The following is a 16,433-nucleotide window of genomic DNA, read 5'->3' as shown; positions in this document are numbered from 1 at the left end:
CTTAAAGGAGCTACAAAACATCTAAAAAGTATTTTTTTTTTCCTCCTGGTAGAATGGTTAAGTGTTAAAGGGGATTTTTTTAACTCTCTTTGCTGCAAAAGGAGGATTAATACACAAAATCACAAAAATATAAATTCAAGGAAACCAAGACAAGTTATTTTAGTGTTTTGCAGAGTTTGTGGTGGATTTAAGGAATGGGAGGAGACCCTGCAAGCAACAGCAAGCAGAGCCCATGGATTAAGCCCACAAACTTAATTAAAACCAAACAAAATCACATTTTTACTCTGTGGTTACACCAAGCAGGAGCTGAGGCAGAACATTTCACCTGCATTACCTCAAAGAGCAAATCCTCCAAGGACACAGGATCCATTTTGCTGTAGGTCTTCCACAAGTCAGCACTGACATCCATTAACTGAAAGAGATTTTAAACACATTTCTGGGAAAAACACCAGGAGAAAGATTCAGCTTTGAGCTGAGACAGCATTGGGGAAAATTGCCCTAACAGTGCCCCTTCACTCTGATTTCACAAATATTTTTTATTCTGATTTCACAAGTATTTTTATTCTGATTTCACAAATATTTTTATTCTGATTTCACAAATATTTTTATTCTGATTTCACAAGTATTTTTACTCTGTTACAAAAGAACCTGACCAGTGAGGGTCTGAGCTCTGTGCAAAACTTTTCTCTGCATCCTCCAAACAAATTATTTCACTTTTTTTTTTCAATTTAATAGCAAAGAACTGCATGAGCTGGTGCAGACAAAAGGGCAAGATGAGTTTTCTGAGTTAAGAGAGTCAAATCCAGGGTTGCTCATCCTGAGCATCAGCCAATATTTGATGTAAATTTAGGCTAAGACAGTTTAACTTTGCAATACTTTCTTCCAAGTAGCAGGATGATGCATATGAAAATATATATTCTTAAGGGATACTTGTATCTGAAAAATTCTCCATTTACAGGGTTCCCCATGACCCACTCAGTGAAAAATGCAACACTGGCTGGAATTTTCTTAAACCACTGCTTTACAGTTGTAATTAAGTATGACTTAATTAATAATGACTTCCCAGACCTCACTTCCATTCTATTCTCATAAATACAGTAAATATTCTAAATTACACCATCTTGAGCAACTCTGATTTCTGCAGTAAAAGAGCAACTGCCTTCAAAAGACTGGGGGAAAATCCTCAATTATCATCCTTTGATTATATTCAAATCTAAGAAAACACACAGCAGAGGGAAAATCTGAGAGGGAAAATCCAAGCTAAAAATGCACTAAAAAAACTCCCCTTTTAATAATGGCAGAAAAATTCATTTACAGATCATTTACAGTGATCCAAATGCACTTTCAGCCTGGTTTCCTCCCCCAGCAGTGACACAGAGTCTGACACAGAATCACACAAATATGTAAAAAGTTAAGAATGTCACTTCCCATTTGAAATCCCCTCATGATTTCAAGGAGGAAGAAAGCAAAAACTCCAGCTGGAGCTGGCTGGAGTGCCAGAGCCAATGTGGTTGCTCTTGAAAAAAAGGAGTTTAAGAATTTTCCCTGCTCCTTTTGAAGCATTCAGGAGTGTTTGGAGACAGTATCAGCTCCCTGATCACACAGGAGAGGTTCTGCCTGTGCCACCGAGTCTGAGTATTTGTGAATACAGATTTGTGAAACGAACTGGGGTAATTAAAGGGCAATTAAAGACCCAAAGAGCTCCTAAATTGCCAGTGCAATTTTCACTGACTCATTTCAGACACCAAGGAGGGTGATTGATTGCCCTCCCCAAAGCTGCTCATCTGTTTGCACTCTGTGTTTAATGGTTTGGGCTGGTTCACACCACAAGGTGTTACAGACCAGTGATGGAATGAAAAATGAAAAAAGGAACCAGAGGAAAGGGAACAGTGCTCAAAAAGGCACAGGAACTCACAGAGCATATTTCTGAGCAAGCACATACAATTCTAGATATGATGAGACTTTAACAATGGCACTATTAATTCTCTGGAAGTTTTCCAGCTATCAGGAGTCAGACAAAAGCCCATTGTGGCTGTAAAAATGGAGGAGTGATAAGAAAAAATGAGACATCTGCATTGCTGTGGCAGAGATTCAAAAATCCAATCAAAGAAGCTTTAAACAAGCACAGAAATGCAAAGCTGTAATCTGAAAATGCTGTTCAGACCATAATTAATAAATGGGCAAATCAATGACATAAGCTGCTCAGAGTGAAACAGCAAATCATTATTAAATATAGGAGCAATTAACTCCTGACTGTTGCCCTATTCAGCAGGGTATGATGACCCATGAGCACACAATGTCAGTGAGAGGAGGAGATGCATCTCCAGCCAAAACCCAAGAAATTCTTTTCTTGTTTTCTGAGCTCATTTCAATGTGTTTGGCACTAACCAGCTCCTCCTGCTCTGCTTTTGAAGATCTGGGAAATTAGGGGTAAAAAAATCCATCTGGGGATAAAAACACGGAAGGGAAGGGAGGGAAGGGAAGGGAAGGGGAAGGGAAGGGAAGGGAAGGGAAGGGAAGGGAAGGGAAGGGAAGGGAAGGGAAGGGAAGGGAAGGGAAGGGAAGGGGAAGGGAAGGGAAGGGAAGGGAAGGGAAGGGAAGGGAAGGAAGGGAAGGGAAGGGAAGGGAAGGGAAGGGAAGGGAAGGGAAGGGAAGGGAAGGGAAGGGAAGGAAGGGAAGGGAACAGGGAAGGGAAGGGAAGGGAAGGGAAGGGAAGGGAAGGGAAGGGAAGGGAAGGGAAGGGAAGGGAAGGGAAGGGAAGGGAAGGTTCTAAATCACAGCAGAGGGCTGAGGAGAATGTCCCAATATGGTTTATGCAGGAAAAAGTGCTGTGTGGCCCAGAGCAGAATCTCAGCAACACCACGAGCTCTCCATCCTTCCACAGTTTTACACCACCCCGATAAACTTCATCCAGTTTAGCAGCTCGCTGGAGCAGTGAGTCAAGACTAAACCATCCCAAAAAGTGCTTTCCAAACAAAACAATTCGCTGAGTACCTTGCGCTGCAGGCAGGGCAGGACAAAGGGAGCACTCACCTCGTATTTCATGGTGAAGAAGCCGTCGCCGCCGATGCCCTCGAGCGCGAACGCCTGCACGATCGGCCACTTCTCCACGATGAACATGTCAAAGATCTGCAGGTGGCCTGCACAACAAGCACAGCAGCATCCCCTCACAAACCCTGCCACTTCACCTTTCACAATCTCAGGCTGCTCCAAGCCCTGTCCAGCCTGGCCTTGGACATTCCCAGGGATCCAGGGGCAGCCACAGCTTCTCTGGGCACCCTGTGCCAGTCTCACCACCCTCACAGGGATTAATTTCTCCCATCATCCCCATTTAATCAAAATTTTAAGTTAGGAGAAAGGAAAACTCTTCCTCTTGGCACTTCTAATAATGACTTTTTAGGCAGTCAGAGCATATCACCCTTCCCTAAGGGAAGCAATAAAGCATTAGGAATAAAAAAAAGAATGCAAGATTACATTGCTGAGGCTCAAGGCTGGCTCCAGATCCCAACAGGAAGCTGTGCAGGGCAGTTTTTTTCAGTTCTAAAAAAGGAAACTTGCATAAAGAAATGTTTATTCTTCCCTTCCATAAAGAAGGATTCATCTGGAGCTTCCATGGGAACAGCAAACTTGTGTAGCAGCTCAAGACACTGCTCTGAATGCAAATCATTTCCCTGCCATTCACTCCCCAGATGAACTCTGAGGGCTTCTCAGACAAAAATTCAACTCTTCAGGAAAAAAAAGGCTAAAAAGAAATTAATGACTTACTAATCCTTATTTCTCTCCTAAGGCAAGGAAATCTTCATTCCCCTGAAGCTGCAGGGTGCAGTGTGAGCATCACCCAGCCTACCTTGGCAGCTGTAGGGGATCCCAATGCGGCTGCAATCCCGGACCATGTCCACAAAGCTGGAAATCTTAAATTCTTCTGCAGCTTCTTCATCTTCATACTGAAAGAAGGCATTTCAAATCAAACTGGATTAGGCATGCCCTAATTTGGTTGGTAGGAAAGAAAAGATGCAGCATGTAAAGCAATAAAATGTCACCTACAGCCTCCAGAAGTTCAAGCACCTCTTTCTGTATTTTGGAAATCCCGTCATGGTAGGGATGTACTCAAGCCAATGGAAATTGGAAAAAAATAAAATCAAACTTCAAAGCAAGGTTTTTAATCATGACATATGAAGGCATAATTACAGACTTTATTTTCAACTTCCAGTGAAGTCTTTCAACATCTAGATTGGAGAGATAAAAGTAATTTTGAGGGTATCAACAGATGTGCCATGAAAACATGCCACTGACAGAAAAAAAAAATTAAGAGACTGTATTACACTGAGCAAGGAAAATCAATGACAGAATAAGCCCCAGGTCAGAGATTAAGCAATGAGAACCAGTTTAGGTCTGAGGGAGAGGTGAAGTGCAGGAAAAGGAGGAGTCAAGAAGAGGAGAAACCCTCATGCAACACTGCCTGAACCAAAGATTTGAGCAAATATCCTAACTCAGAAAAGCATAAAAACCACTGAAGGGACTAATCACACTAAAGTCATTTTTATAACAGAACACAAATCTGAGAACACACTGACTTTGACCTGAACAGCAGTTTAGCAGCAAGTCTGGAACCAACAGGTTTAACCCTGCTGCTTTCTTCCAGAGCCACTTGTTTCCTGGAGCAAGCTCAGAAGGCAGAGGTGTTTTGCCTATGGTATTTTATTTTTATGTGCAGTGCTCTGAGCTTCTTATCAAGGCAAATGACATTATAAACTCCTTGTGAGCTTCAGGGTACACCCAACACATTTATTTTGAGAACAAGTTCTTTTCAGCCAAGCCTGAATTTAAGATGCAGCCCCAGCTCCTCCATGGTGTGTTCCCTCTTCAATCCCAGGAAACCAGATCAAAGTTGCAGTTCAAAGCCAAGCCCCAAACAACTGCCAGTTTCTCAAGACTTAAAATCATCACTGGAATAAGAACTTGGGTTTTGGCAGGGTGCTAAAGGTTTGCTCACAATCTGCTGTTGCAGGAATAAATACAGCCAGTTCAACCCCAAAACTTACTGCAGCAAATTTTCATATTTTATCCTATTTGGTCAGTTTGCATATGGGCATTTTTTTAGTAATATAGAACTTTTCTCCCCAATAACTAGGATATACTCTAAAATTTCTGTGGTTTTGTTAAAACAAGTAGGAAGGGAAAAAAAGGAAGGAGAACTCTGTGTTTTGCCAGAGCCAGGTACAGCACCGCTTTATTTATTTCTAAAATTATTGGTTTTTTTTAGTTTCATTTTTAGTAAGTTATTTCTATCACTAAATTAAGTACTTAAAAGCCACTGCAGGCAATTCTCCTGTAAACAGGATGCACTTAAAGCCTGACACAGCAAGGTTTTGTTTATCTTTCAGCAGCAATCTAGGAAACCTGCAATTCTTATACATTGGAAATGTGACTGGAAGTGCTCAGCTCACTCACACCAAACATCAATGAAGTAGAATTGTATTTTCACCTTCCAAAATTAAACCTTTCCCCTCATTTCCATGAAAAACAAGATTTACCTTGCCAGTTATATCATCATTTCAAGGCAACACTATGTGATTAAAGCTCCTGCTTACCACAATAAATCATATCAAAGCCCATAAGCAGATGAAGCTTAAAATTCAATAGCTGAGATTGCAGTTGCACTGGCAACTGTGTGCTAAGAACTCCTGTGCTCCTGATTCCAAAGTGCACGTGCTCTCCCAGCATCAGATCTGCCCTTGAGCATGGATTTTGGCAGCAGAAAAGCCTTGTGAAGCCAGGCTGTAGGTTTTGCTGTGGCATGTTTTAACCTGGAGCTCAGCTGTTCTATGCTAACAGGAATTATCCCTCTCTGCTGCACTTCTGGAATTGTATCCACAGTGAGTTTTGGGATTCATGGGCAAGGGATTTATAAATTGCACCACAATCAGTGGGAGGCAGCACTTGTCCCAGAAAGAGAGATCCAGGTTTGCTCAATATCTGCACCTCAAACCCACCAAAACATTACTGAGATGGTGAAGTCAGGCTCACCACAGTGGTTGTGAGACCAGTCATGATTTAAAACAAGACAGGTTTGGGTTTGACAAAAGGAAACACTTTTTCACTAAGAGGACAGAGGGGAAATGGAGCAGCCAGCAGCAGAGTTTCTGCATCATCCTTGGATGCTTTCAACACCCAGCTGCAAAGAGACCTTGAGTAACCTGATCTGATCTCACCACTGAAGAAGGAGGTTGGACAAGATGATCTCCAGAGGTGCCTTGTAATCTGAATTATTTCCCAATTCTGTAATCTAAGCTATCAACCAGACACATAAAAACACAATCAGTCTATTCTAAGCCCCATCACTTCCAAGCTGGAAGCTCAAGGGAACAAAAGGTTTCCCTCCCTGACTTTCCCATTCATTTTTTCCACTGGCTTCATTCACCACCACAGGCTCCAAACCCACTCCCTGCAGAATTCAGTACAATTCTAACTTAGAAAAGGAACTACACAGAACTCAGTGTAGGAAGAAGCATTTCCAGTCTCCATTGGAATGAAAATACTGTTATTCTGCACCCAGACAAAGAGTATTTTCATATTTAACCCCTCTAAAAATACTTCACAACAATAAATGGACTTTTTCTAGAGTACTTTGACTTTTAAATTCAAGATGAAACTCACATCAGTCATGGGATGTAGTGGAAGTGAGGTTAATAGCTCTTGACAGAAAGATTTAATAGTTAAAATGAAAATACATAATGAAGTTTCTTGATTTAAAGGACTTACTAAGCCATCTTTTCTAATATTCTAAAACTACTGGCAACCAATGCAAACATTGTTTTGGCAGCAAACTGTGTGGGAAATCTCAGTGCTGACTGTGATACTTGATTCACATTTTGCCATTTTTCACAACCCACATTTTTTCCTCATTAAAAGATCACTGACTCAGGTCAAAGCACAGCAATTAGTGGGAGAGAGGAGCAAACTTGTCTTCACACTCCAACAAATAAAAGTTTTGACAAGATGTTCTTCTTGCACACTTCAGCAAATGATTAATACCCAAGTATACACAGATATCACTCCCCTGCTGAGGAGGAAAAAAGGAAAAAAAGGAATTCTGTAAAGAATGTTTTTAAAAGTTTCACTGTTCATTAACAGGTTCATTAACAAATCTTGTCTTGCATTCATTTTTCACTTACCTCATTTTCAGTCAGACAGTGGAAATGCAAGTTCCTCCAGTGTGCCACATAGGGTAAAAGCTGATTGTAATTCACAGGGTTGCAGTACAGATGAACACTGTCAGGTTTTATTAAGATGATTATATCTGCAACAAGCAAAATAAATATTCCAGCATCAGGACTCCACACACGAGAGAAACTGAACAGAAAACATTTTTTTTCCATCATGCACCTCACGAAACAAGAAAATTGTTCAGTTATCTGAATGCAGTGCAATGCCTGATTTCTTTTAAACAAGCAGAAGAGTTGGCAGCCAGAGGCATTCCAAGCACAAGAGCACTTGTTACTGTTCCAGATAACTGGGGGGTCATTCCCAAGTCTTGCACAGAACTTGCATCAGCCTGTCCTTTGTGCAGCCAAGAGGGGCAGGATGAATCTTCCCAGAGCACTTGCAGAACTCTCAATTCCAGCTGCTCTTGCCTGACATGACATCAGAGCTGCTTCAACTAAAAACAATCACACCACAGCCTATGGAGCAGATACCCAAAAGCTCCATGCAAATAAGGGAATAAGGAGCTGTGATCACAGGGACTGGCTGCATTCCAAGTATGACAAAGGTGAGTTCTTGTGGTGAAGTTCAAAAAGAGCTCAAGTATTTAAGAAGTGCAGAGGTGTGATCACAAAGTGATTAATAACATGTACATACAGACACTGACTGCACTAATGGACTGGAATTGTCTAAGTTTACAACATTTGAGATAAATTGTGGAGCATCAAACATATGAAATACATCTTTTTATGTTTAAAAATGAGTTCTTCAGCAAGACATTTTCAGGCACATACAGACAACTTGAGACTTAATGACCTGCTGGGAAGGGAATAACCCCCCACAACGACCTTTATTATTTTTTTTAATATCCTTTTTCTGCTCATCTTCTGTCCAGAACAGGTAAAAATGTTGAGATTACTCACCATCCAGAACTTCCTCAGGAAAGCCTGTCCTTTCAAAGTCGTTGTTGTTCTGGTTGTACAAACCAAAGAGCAGATAATTTGCCAGCTCCCTGCACCCTTCATTGTATCGACTGTCTATCCCTGCAAAAACAAAACCACAGGAGAATTGTTGTGTGTCCTAACACTGCACACCTGAAAAGTTTGTTTTCTTCCCCAATTTATTAAACTTTAAAGGAGGAGTATGAACTCAACTCCTCAATTGAATACACTGAGACAACACAGTAGGGAAAAAGGAGTTTTTGCAAGATCACTGCCACATGCTGACATCCCCCTTTCAACCTGAATCCACAAAGATTCCTTTAAAAAATTAAATATCTTGTTTCCTGCAGTGCTCTGCATCCAAAATTCCATTTTTTCTAGTAATTCAAACATCTGTCTGGATACAGGATGCATTCTAATTAATATGTTCTTGATTGGAGCTTCCTAACAAACTAATCCTGTGACCCAAATCTCCTGCTTTAGAATACATGATTAAACATTATCTTATCAGTGTTATAGCTCCAGCAATCCCTGAGTCACCAGAGAGCCACTGCAGACTTCTGACAAACTGTGAAAAGATGTTCTGATAAAACATATGGGGCACAAAGAGCTTCCAAGGAAACTTTTCCTGCAAAAACCAAGGAAACCTTTCCTTTTTGGGAAATTTAAATGAAAACAAATGAAGATCTGGAGCATGAAGAGAGAGAAGATAAATACAAAAAGAAAGGAATGAGGCCACAGATTTAGAAATTATTTTCATCAATCTTCATTTCTCTGGATGACAGTCATAATTCTACTGTAATAAATCCAGTTTTTTCAAACAAGTACAACTGCACATAAAGCAGAATCCTTGCCATCCACATTTCACAGAGGTCACCAGTCCTGACTGCCAAAAAATTCCTTTAATGGCAAGTTTTCCTAGCAAGTTATATTAGAATTCAGTGGAATGGCTGCCAACAAAGTAGGATTTGTTACATTAGGATACAGTGGAACAGCTGCCAACAAATTAGGGTTTGTTACCAGTGCTAAAGGAGAGATCAGGACATTGATAATGTAATAACATGGCCTGAACATCTGAGTCTCAGGACATGAATTGGAAACCAAACCAGCCAAGAGTCACCTGAACTTGGCAAAAACTGGAATAAACCTCAGCTTCTCATATTTATGCTTCTTTTCATGTTATGCTTCAGCTTTAAAGTGCTAACCAGATGATGAGTCTGCATCCAGCTACTGAATCCCACATTTTAATAAACTCTGTTTGCTCAGTAACTCTGGGCAGCTCACAAAGGAATCTGATTTTTGGTGGAAAGCTGCCTCACATCTGTCCCTGCTTTCTCAGCCCTCAAAATTTTTTTCCTGCCATCATCTTTGAATCCTTATTCCCCTGCTGTTTCTGAGCTCTCATTCATACATGCCTCTCTATGTTATTTAGATTTTCAACCCCATGAAAGCAGGCACACCAATGTAATCTGGAATTCAATGGGACTCAACACACAAATATTGCTGCCAAAGCTTCGTGTCTAGTTGGAATTTTAGTTACAAACAAATGGAAACTCCCTTCTCTTAGGAAGAAACTGTCCCATTGTTTTAGGGAACTCCTTTTAAATGTAATCAGTCTCCTTGGAATCAGCTGCAGCCTGGAAAGTGAGCACACACATGTCCTGAAGATAATCTGTTTCACTGATTACCTGCCTAACTAAAGCACCTTCTGAAGGCTCAGAGGAGCAACAATCTGGCACAGCCAGCCTGACAGAGATGGAGATGCTCAGGCTGGGGAAGAGAAGGATCCAGAAATATCTCAGAGCCTCTTCCAGAGCCTAAAGGGGCTCCAGGAGAGCTGGAGAGGGACTGGGGACAAGGATGGAGGGACAGGACACAGGGAATGGCTTCCACTGGCAGAGGGTAGAGATGGGTGGGATTTTGGGAAGGAATTGTTCCCTATAAGGATGCTGAGCCCTGGCACATGGAAATATCAGTTATATGTCACCATCACTTGAAGGGTTTGAGATTTTATCAGCTTTGAGCAGGGAAGATCTTCCAAGCCAAACTCCAAACCTCTGCTCTTTCAGTAATTGACAGAAGGAGGGGAAGAGAACACAAAAAATGCCAAGGGGGGACAGCTGACAAAATTAACTCTTACAATAGAGGATGAATTTATTGCTTGCAAAGCACAGACAGACATACAGAGAAGCCATTTGTTTAAAATAAAACCATGGATTCTGCAGAATATTTGGGATTTGTGGTTTCCTTGGCTCTCTCAAGTATCCTGTCCAGATTTCACAGAGGCTTTAGTGCCATTCTACAGAAACATATGGAGTTAAAGGAACAGATACAGTTAGAAAATAAACAGGAAATGAAACAATGACCAAGATAAGATACCCTGGAGAGCATATCAGGAGTCCTCCCCAGAACAATGGGCAAAGCCATTAATTAGGAAAGCTCCAGCTGAGCCCCGAGTTTGGGAACTCCCCAGCCTGTCCCCAGCCCAGGGCCGGGGTGTGGCACACAGTGAGTCACTCTGAGCCCCAGGAGCTGCTCCTGATCCCCCTTCAGCTTGCTGAATTAGCAAAAAATATTCTGGCCAAATCCGGGGGGAAAATCTGCTCGCTAAGATAAAGTGGGTGCAGGATACCCAGAAGCAGCAGAGATGCAAAATGCAGGTGGGGACAGCAGGGAGAGGCTGCAGGGAATGGACACATCACCTGCAGATGTTGGCCCAAAAGCAACACACAGCTCTGGGACTGCTGGCAGGATAATCCTTAAAATAGTCCCTGTTTGGAAAGGGAATGGGATGAACAATGTTCTCAGAATGTGGGAGAAACCCCAGCAGGGAGAGCTCTGTGTGGGATGGAAATAATGGAGAAAAAAAATCATCTAAAGAAGTAGCAATGTGTGAACAGAACCAAGGTAAAATAAAGATTTACTGCAACAGCCTTGAAAGTATCACAAGACTCTTGGAGGAGAATAAAAAATAAATATCAGTATTTGCAGAAGTTCAGCTCAGCTGGGCTGAATGGTGAAACAGTTTAATCCACAATCAGAGCAGCTGCAACTCCAGTTCCAGACACAGCCCACTCACACTGAATGCACATCCTGAGAAATCAGAGCAACTCCACCAGCAGCTGAAAATCTCTGCTGGAGGGGAAGATACCAAAAAACATCACTATCATAAAAAATGGTTTACATTGTAATTTAAGTAGCCCAGTTTGAAAAGCAACAAGCTCAGCTGAGACAGCACAGCTTTTTTGAGACATTTGACTTGCCAACCTCCAAATTCCTTTTTCCTGTCAGTTGTGAGGCCTTTTCTCCCCAGCAAAGAATGCAGGAATGTCACCCTGCAACCACTTCAACATCAGATTAGAGGATTCTTTAGGAAAAAAAACAGCTGTAACTACATTTAAATATCTGTATCAACAGTTCTTGTCTCTCTCTGGGATCTCACAATGCTGAGTTTAATTTCAGTACAAATATGAATGAACTTGAAGAAAAGCTGTGGAAGTTTATACTGGTTTTATCTCACAGCCCAGTATGAAACTGAAGTTGAGGTAAGGGAACTGCATTAACATCAGGCCATTAAAAGCAGCTAAGTGAAACAGAACATGCACTGACTGTAAAAAAAACATATTTGTGAGTATCTACTTTCCACACAAGTCAAGAGGACCCAGGATGTAAAACTACATGGTTTTTGTCATCTGAAGCTTGTATTTGATGACAGATTTAATGCATTTATAACAGTGACATGCCTGTTTCATAGAAGTTATGCCAGAAATTCTGCAGGCTACACAAGCCAGGGCAGAGCAGACAAGAGCCCCATTGTGGGTGCTGAGAGATCAGGGCAAAGCAAAATCTCCCAACCAAACACACCTCCTGCATTTCCATACCACAAGTGCTTATTTATTAAAAGGTATGTTCTTATGAAAAGCATTAAATCCTCCACACCACACTGAGGATTACACAAAGCAATTCCTTAAAGCTGGGCCATGTTTCCAGTGACTTTTCTTTACCTGGGACTTCCTGCAGTCTCAGAGTTAACAATAATTAAGAAATAGTGCAGTGTCATCAGTTAAGATGTTGTATGAAATTAAATTAGCAGCAAAGGCAAAACCCAAGGAGTTTATCCTGTATGATTAAGTTTCACTGGAGGGCTGACACAGTGACCTCACAGAGCTTCTGGCTGTACAGTTACTGCTTAGCCAGAGACTTAACCTCTTACCCCAGAAAATGCAGCCTAGGAAGGGTCATGCTGTACAGCACTGACTAAAAGAGAATGAGGTTATATATATTTATAAATTCATATATATGTATTTATACATCTATTCTATATGTAAATATACATGTATATATGTGTATATGTATATATAAATATATTTTATATACATATACAAGTATATGTATATAAAATATATTTATTTATATTTTTTATTTTGTAATCTGGTAAGTTAGCTTTAATTAAAAAATAGAATAAAGCCCTAAAACATCAGGCTGTGATATCATTTCCTACACAGCTTCTTTAGGGCTACACCAGATTACTTCTCTTGAACTGCAATGTATTATTTAAACAACCACTCCCCAGTCCTTTTCTCTAAGGACTCAAGCTTTCAATAGTAATGTCTGCATTTTTCCTTTCCTATCTTGACACTGATTATATAATATGAAACAAGAGTCAGTGAGATGGCATTAAAGTACAAAACCTCTGTTATTTTCCCACAGCACACTTGCACATTCACCTTTATTTCCTGCTGCCCTTTTCTCCCAATCCCAGAAGGAACAAAGCACTGAAACCTCAAGCTGTTGATGTGCCAACATTTAACTTCTAACTGCTTCCCAGATTTCTCAAACCACTCTTTAAAATTCTTTACCCAAAATTAGTAAATAGGCTGAAGAATTGTTTAGGGAGAAGAGAGTGTAACAATCAGCTGTTCATCCCCTGAGGAACCAGGCTTGGAGCAGGAAGATGATTTTCTTCTTTCTGAAACTCATGGGATCTTTTTCAGTATAATAAGACCAAAAAATGTACCACTAACCCAAAATGCAGAGGATTCCATCAGGCTGAGATTTGCTGCTCTGTGTCAGGATGCTCTGAATGTTTCGGAGGCGACTGCAGCTGCAAAAGAAAAGAGAATTTGTCCTCAAGGTCACTTGTGAAATGTCAAACTGAGAGGCTGAAGAGCTGACCCAGCTCTGTTTTCTTTATTACAGAAAATAAATGGGCACACTTCAACTGGGGGATTTTTTTTTCTTGAGACAGGGACCTTAAATCAAGCCATCCCTGATTCTTTTTGCCCACTAAAAGATGAAATCCACAGCAATGAGAGAAGACAGCAACTTATAACTATTCCCAAGAGCCAAAATTGCTGCTCAGGTTTGTTCTCACCAGGCCAGCAGAAATTCCCTTTTCTACCAGAGAAGCAAAAAGCAAAGTAAGTTCAGAAAGGAGCACCTACATCCCAACAGGAGTTTGGGAAAGAGTCTTGAAACTTCCAGCACCATCAGGATAATCATTAAAGTTGGAAAAGACTTCCAAGATCATCAATTCAAACATTAAAGAGAAATTAAACAATGCCAAGTCTAGCTGAGATTTTTTTACCATAAAAATCAATAGTTTATTATATAAATTTTAATTCAGCTGTCCAATATTTATCTTTAAACCAGGCAAAAATTCCATCTGCCACGATTAGACAGATTTTTTAATAAACAAAGTGAATAGTTTATTATATACATTTTAATTCAGTTGCCCAATATGAATCTTTCAACTATAACAGCCACACAGAGAGCAGCACAATTTCTCCTTCCAGGCAACATTCTGTGAGTTTAAATATAGATAAAAGACATGAAATTTCACTGTTGATATAACTGAATGGGATTTCTTGTTTATAGACTTGCTTATACAACTATGAACTGTTCAGCTCCAGGAAACAAATGCCTCTCACAGAACCACTCAAACAAAACTAAATTTATGAGCAGCTCAAACAATAAAGTAAGGTCAAATATTTCTATTTTTCAGCATTACTTTAGCCAAGTAAAAAAGCAAATAGGTCTTTTCAGCAATACTACAATTATTGTGCTCTATTTTCTCTGAAAGGAAGAATGAAAATGAAAGGTTTCCATTATGGAGAACCTAAGTGAAAATCAAACATCAGTGATAAAGGACAGACAACACTTCATTTGGAGATATTTTCATGGGAAGCACAAAGTCATTGCTGTCTCCAGCATTAATTTTTTTCCCCTTTTTAGGTCACATGTTTCAATTCTGAATCCCTCAATAATTTTTTTCTACTTGGAACATTTCAATTATGGATGGATGGATGGATGGATGGATGGATGGATGGATGGATGGATGGATGGATGGATGGATGGATGGATGGATGGATGGATGGATGGATGGATGGATGGATGGGTTTTGATCCAGTATTTAATATAAAAACAGAAATTACAGCCACTGCTGACAGCAAAGACTTCATCAGATGTTTGCTCATGTGGGTGAAGCCAGGAAATCCATGAAAACCACACTGACCTTTATGCTGCACATTTAAGCAACTCCTAATTATCCATTCTGAATCTCACAGCTATACAAAATACAAAACCTTAATTTTGTATCTTATTGTGGAAAATTTTCATCCCATCATCAAACAAGAGCCCAGATCAGCTGAGAAAAAGATGATTCACTATAAGCTATTCAGAGCTTATATTTTTCTACTTCCCATATCACGAGATAGAGAAGAGAAAAAAAATCCCCAGACTCCTCACTGTAGGCACAAAGTGGATTTATTTCATTTGTTGGTATGGAAACAGCAACACAAGTTGCACAAACCCACAGTTATTTAAGGAGCTGCAGGATTGCTGGAGCCTCTGTGAAAAAAAATATAAAAAAAAATAAAAAACAAGAACATGAAAGCAACTTTTTGTACAAAGCTGTCCAAAAGTGAAATCCTTGTTAAAATGCTTTTTGACCTGCCTGCAAAGGAATTGTTTCCATGATTCCTGAGAGGTTCTGAAGGACAAATTGGAAGGACTGGGAGAAAAAAAAAACATGTCCAAGGGATTCTGCATTGGCACAGCCAGCAGATCCCAGGGTGACATTTAATCATTTTCCATATCAGAGGATGCAAGTTCCTGCTCAAAGTGAGGAAAGAAGAAGTCAACAGAAAAAAAATGCTGAGGGCACAAGAAGGAGATTTTCCTTCCCTCTGCTACTCATGGTCAACTCTGAAGGCAAATTTAATTCTCCAGCCAAAACCAGAATTTTAAGTAAAATTGTTTTAATTTTTCTTGTGCATTCTAAACACAGTAGGAATATACACCTTGATTTTACTATCATTTTTTCTCTTCCTGTACTGATCACTTGTAGAAAAATGGTTAGAAGTCAAATTGACAAAGAACAAGTATGGAAACTCATGGGGAAAGACTTTTTTCATTTATTAAAAAACATTACCATATGAAACAAAGTAAGCTATTCCAAAGATCTTTAAATTTTCATCTCAAAGGCTTCCACAAAAGAATGACCCAATAAAATACATTTATCATTTAAAAGAATTAGAGTTATAAGCCTGTGCAAGAAGACTAGAGCAGAGAAGAACAAAAAAAAAATTGGTTTTTTTGTCTTCTTGAATTCTGGGAAAGTATTTTCTGATCAGTTCAAGTGCTGAGTAGAAAAAGAGAAGAAGAACTGGGGGAGAAGAGTCCTCACAGGTTGGCTGGACTTGCCCTTTTTAAATTTTCACGTTAGGAATTTTACTCTCCTAGAATTACTTGCATTATTTTTCAAACAGATTATACCTTTGTTGCAGTCCTTAAAAATATCTAAATATCTCAGCTGAAGCTGCTAAAAACATTTCTGCCAGTGCTGTGTGTCCTGACATAAAATGTGAAAGCACAGAATAAATTACATGTTCATTATTTCTCAATAAGATGCTATGTCAAATACAGATATTTATTTTATTCTTAATATTAAACAGACCTTTAGCAGAAAATTTTTCCTTGCCTTATTTAAGAAGTGGTTTCTATGAGAGAATTCTTTGAAAAAGCTCCTTCACAGAAAAATTGTCAATGTCATTTCAAGTGTGGATAAATCATTACATTCAAAAGCTGACACTAAACACAGAAGACTTGTGTGCCTGAAGAAAGATGCCATTCAGAAATAGGGAAGAGAATAATTAGAATTCTTACAACATGCTTTTAAACAATACAGCCTAAAGTGTGTATAAAGTCAGAGGGGGGGAAATAAAAGGCATTTTCTTGGATTTCACATTAAACAGTCATCTGACAAAAACAAAGACACTGTCCTGGGAA

General features: G+C 39.8%; 1 protein-coding gene across 1 annotated transcript in view; it reads right to left on the bottom strand.

Moving 5' to 3' along the window:
- Nucleotides 1–16,433, bottom strand: part of DNAAF9 (dynein axonemal assembly factor 9) — a 58,453-nt gene that overhangs the window by 36,233 nt on the left and 5,787 nt on the right. The window contains 6 exon segments of the mRNA XM_079306091.1: nt 335–412; nt 3,034–3,140; nt 3,848–3,944; nt 7,176–7,300; nt 8,127–8,246; nt 13,169–13,248. Of these exon segments, the coding sequence (XP_079162217.1) occupies nt 335–412; nt 3,034–3,140; nt 3,848–3,944; nt 7,176–7,300; nt 8,127–8,246; nt 13,169–13,248 (607 nt within the window).

The sequence above is a fragment of the Erithacus rubecula genome, assembly GCF_903797595.1.
Source record: "Erithacus rubecula genome assembly, chromosome: 5".
Classification (NCBI taxonomy): Eukaryota; Metazoa; Chordata; class Aves; order Passeriformes; family Muscicapidae; genus Erithacus; species Erithacus rubecula.
Note: the sequence above shows the minus strand (reverse complement) of the source record. Positions and strands in the feature narration are given on the sequence as shown.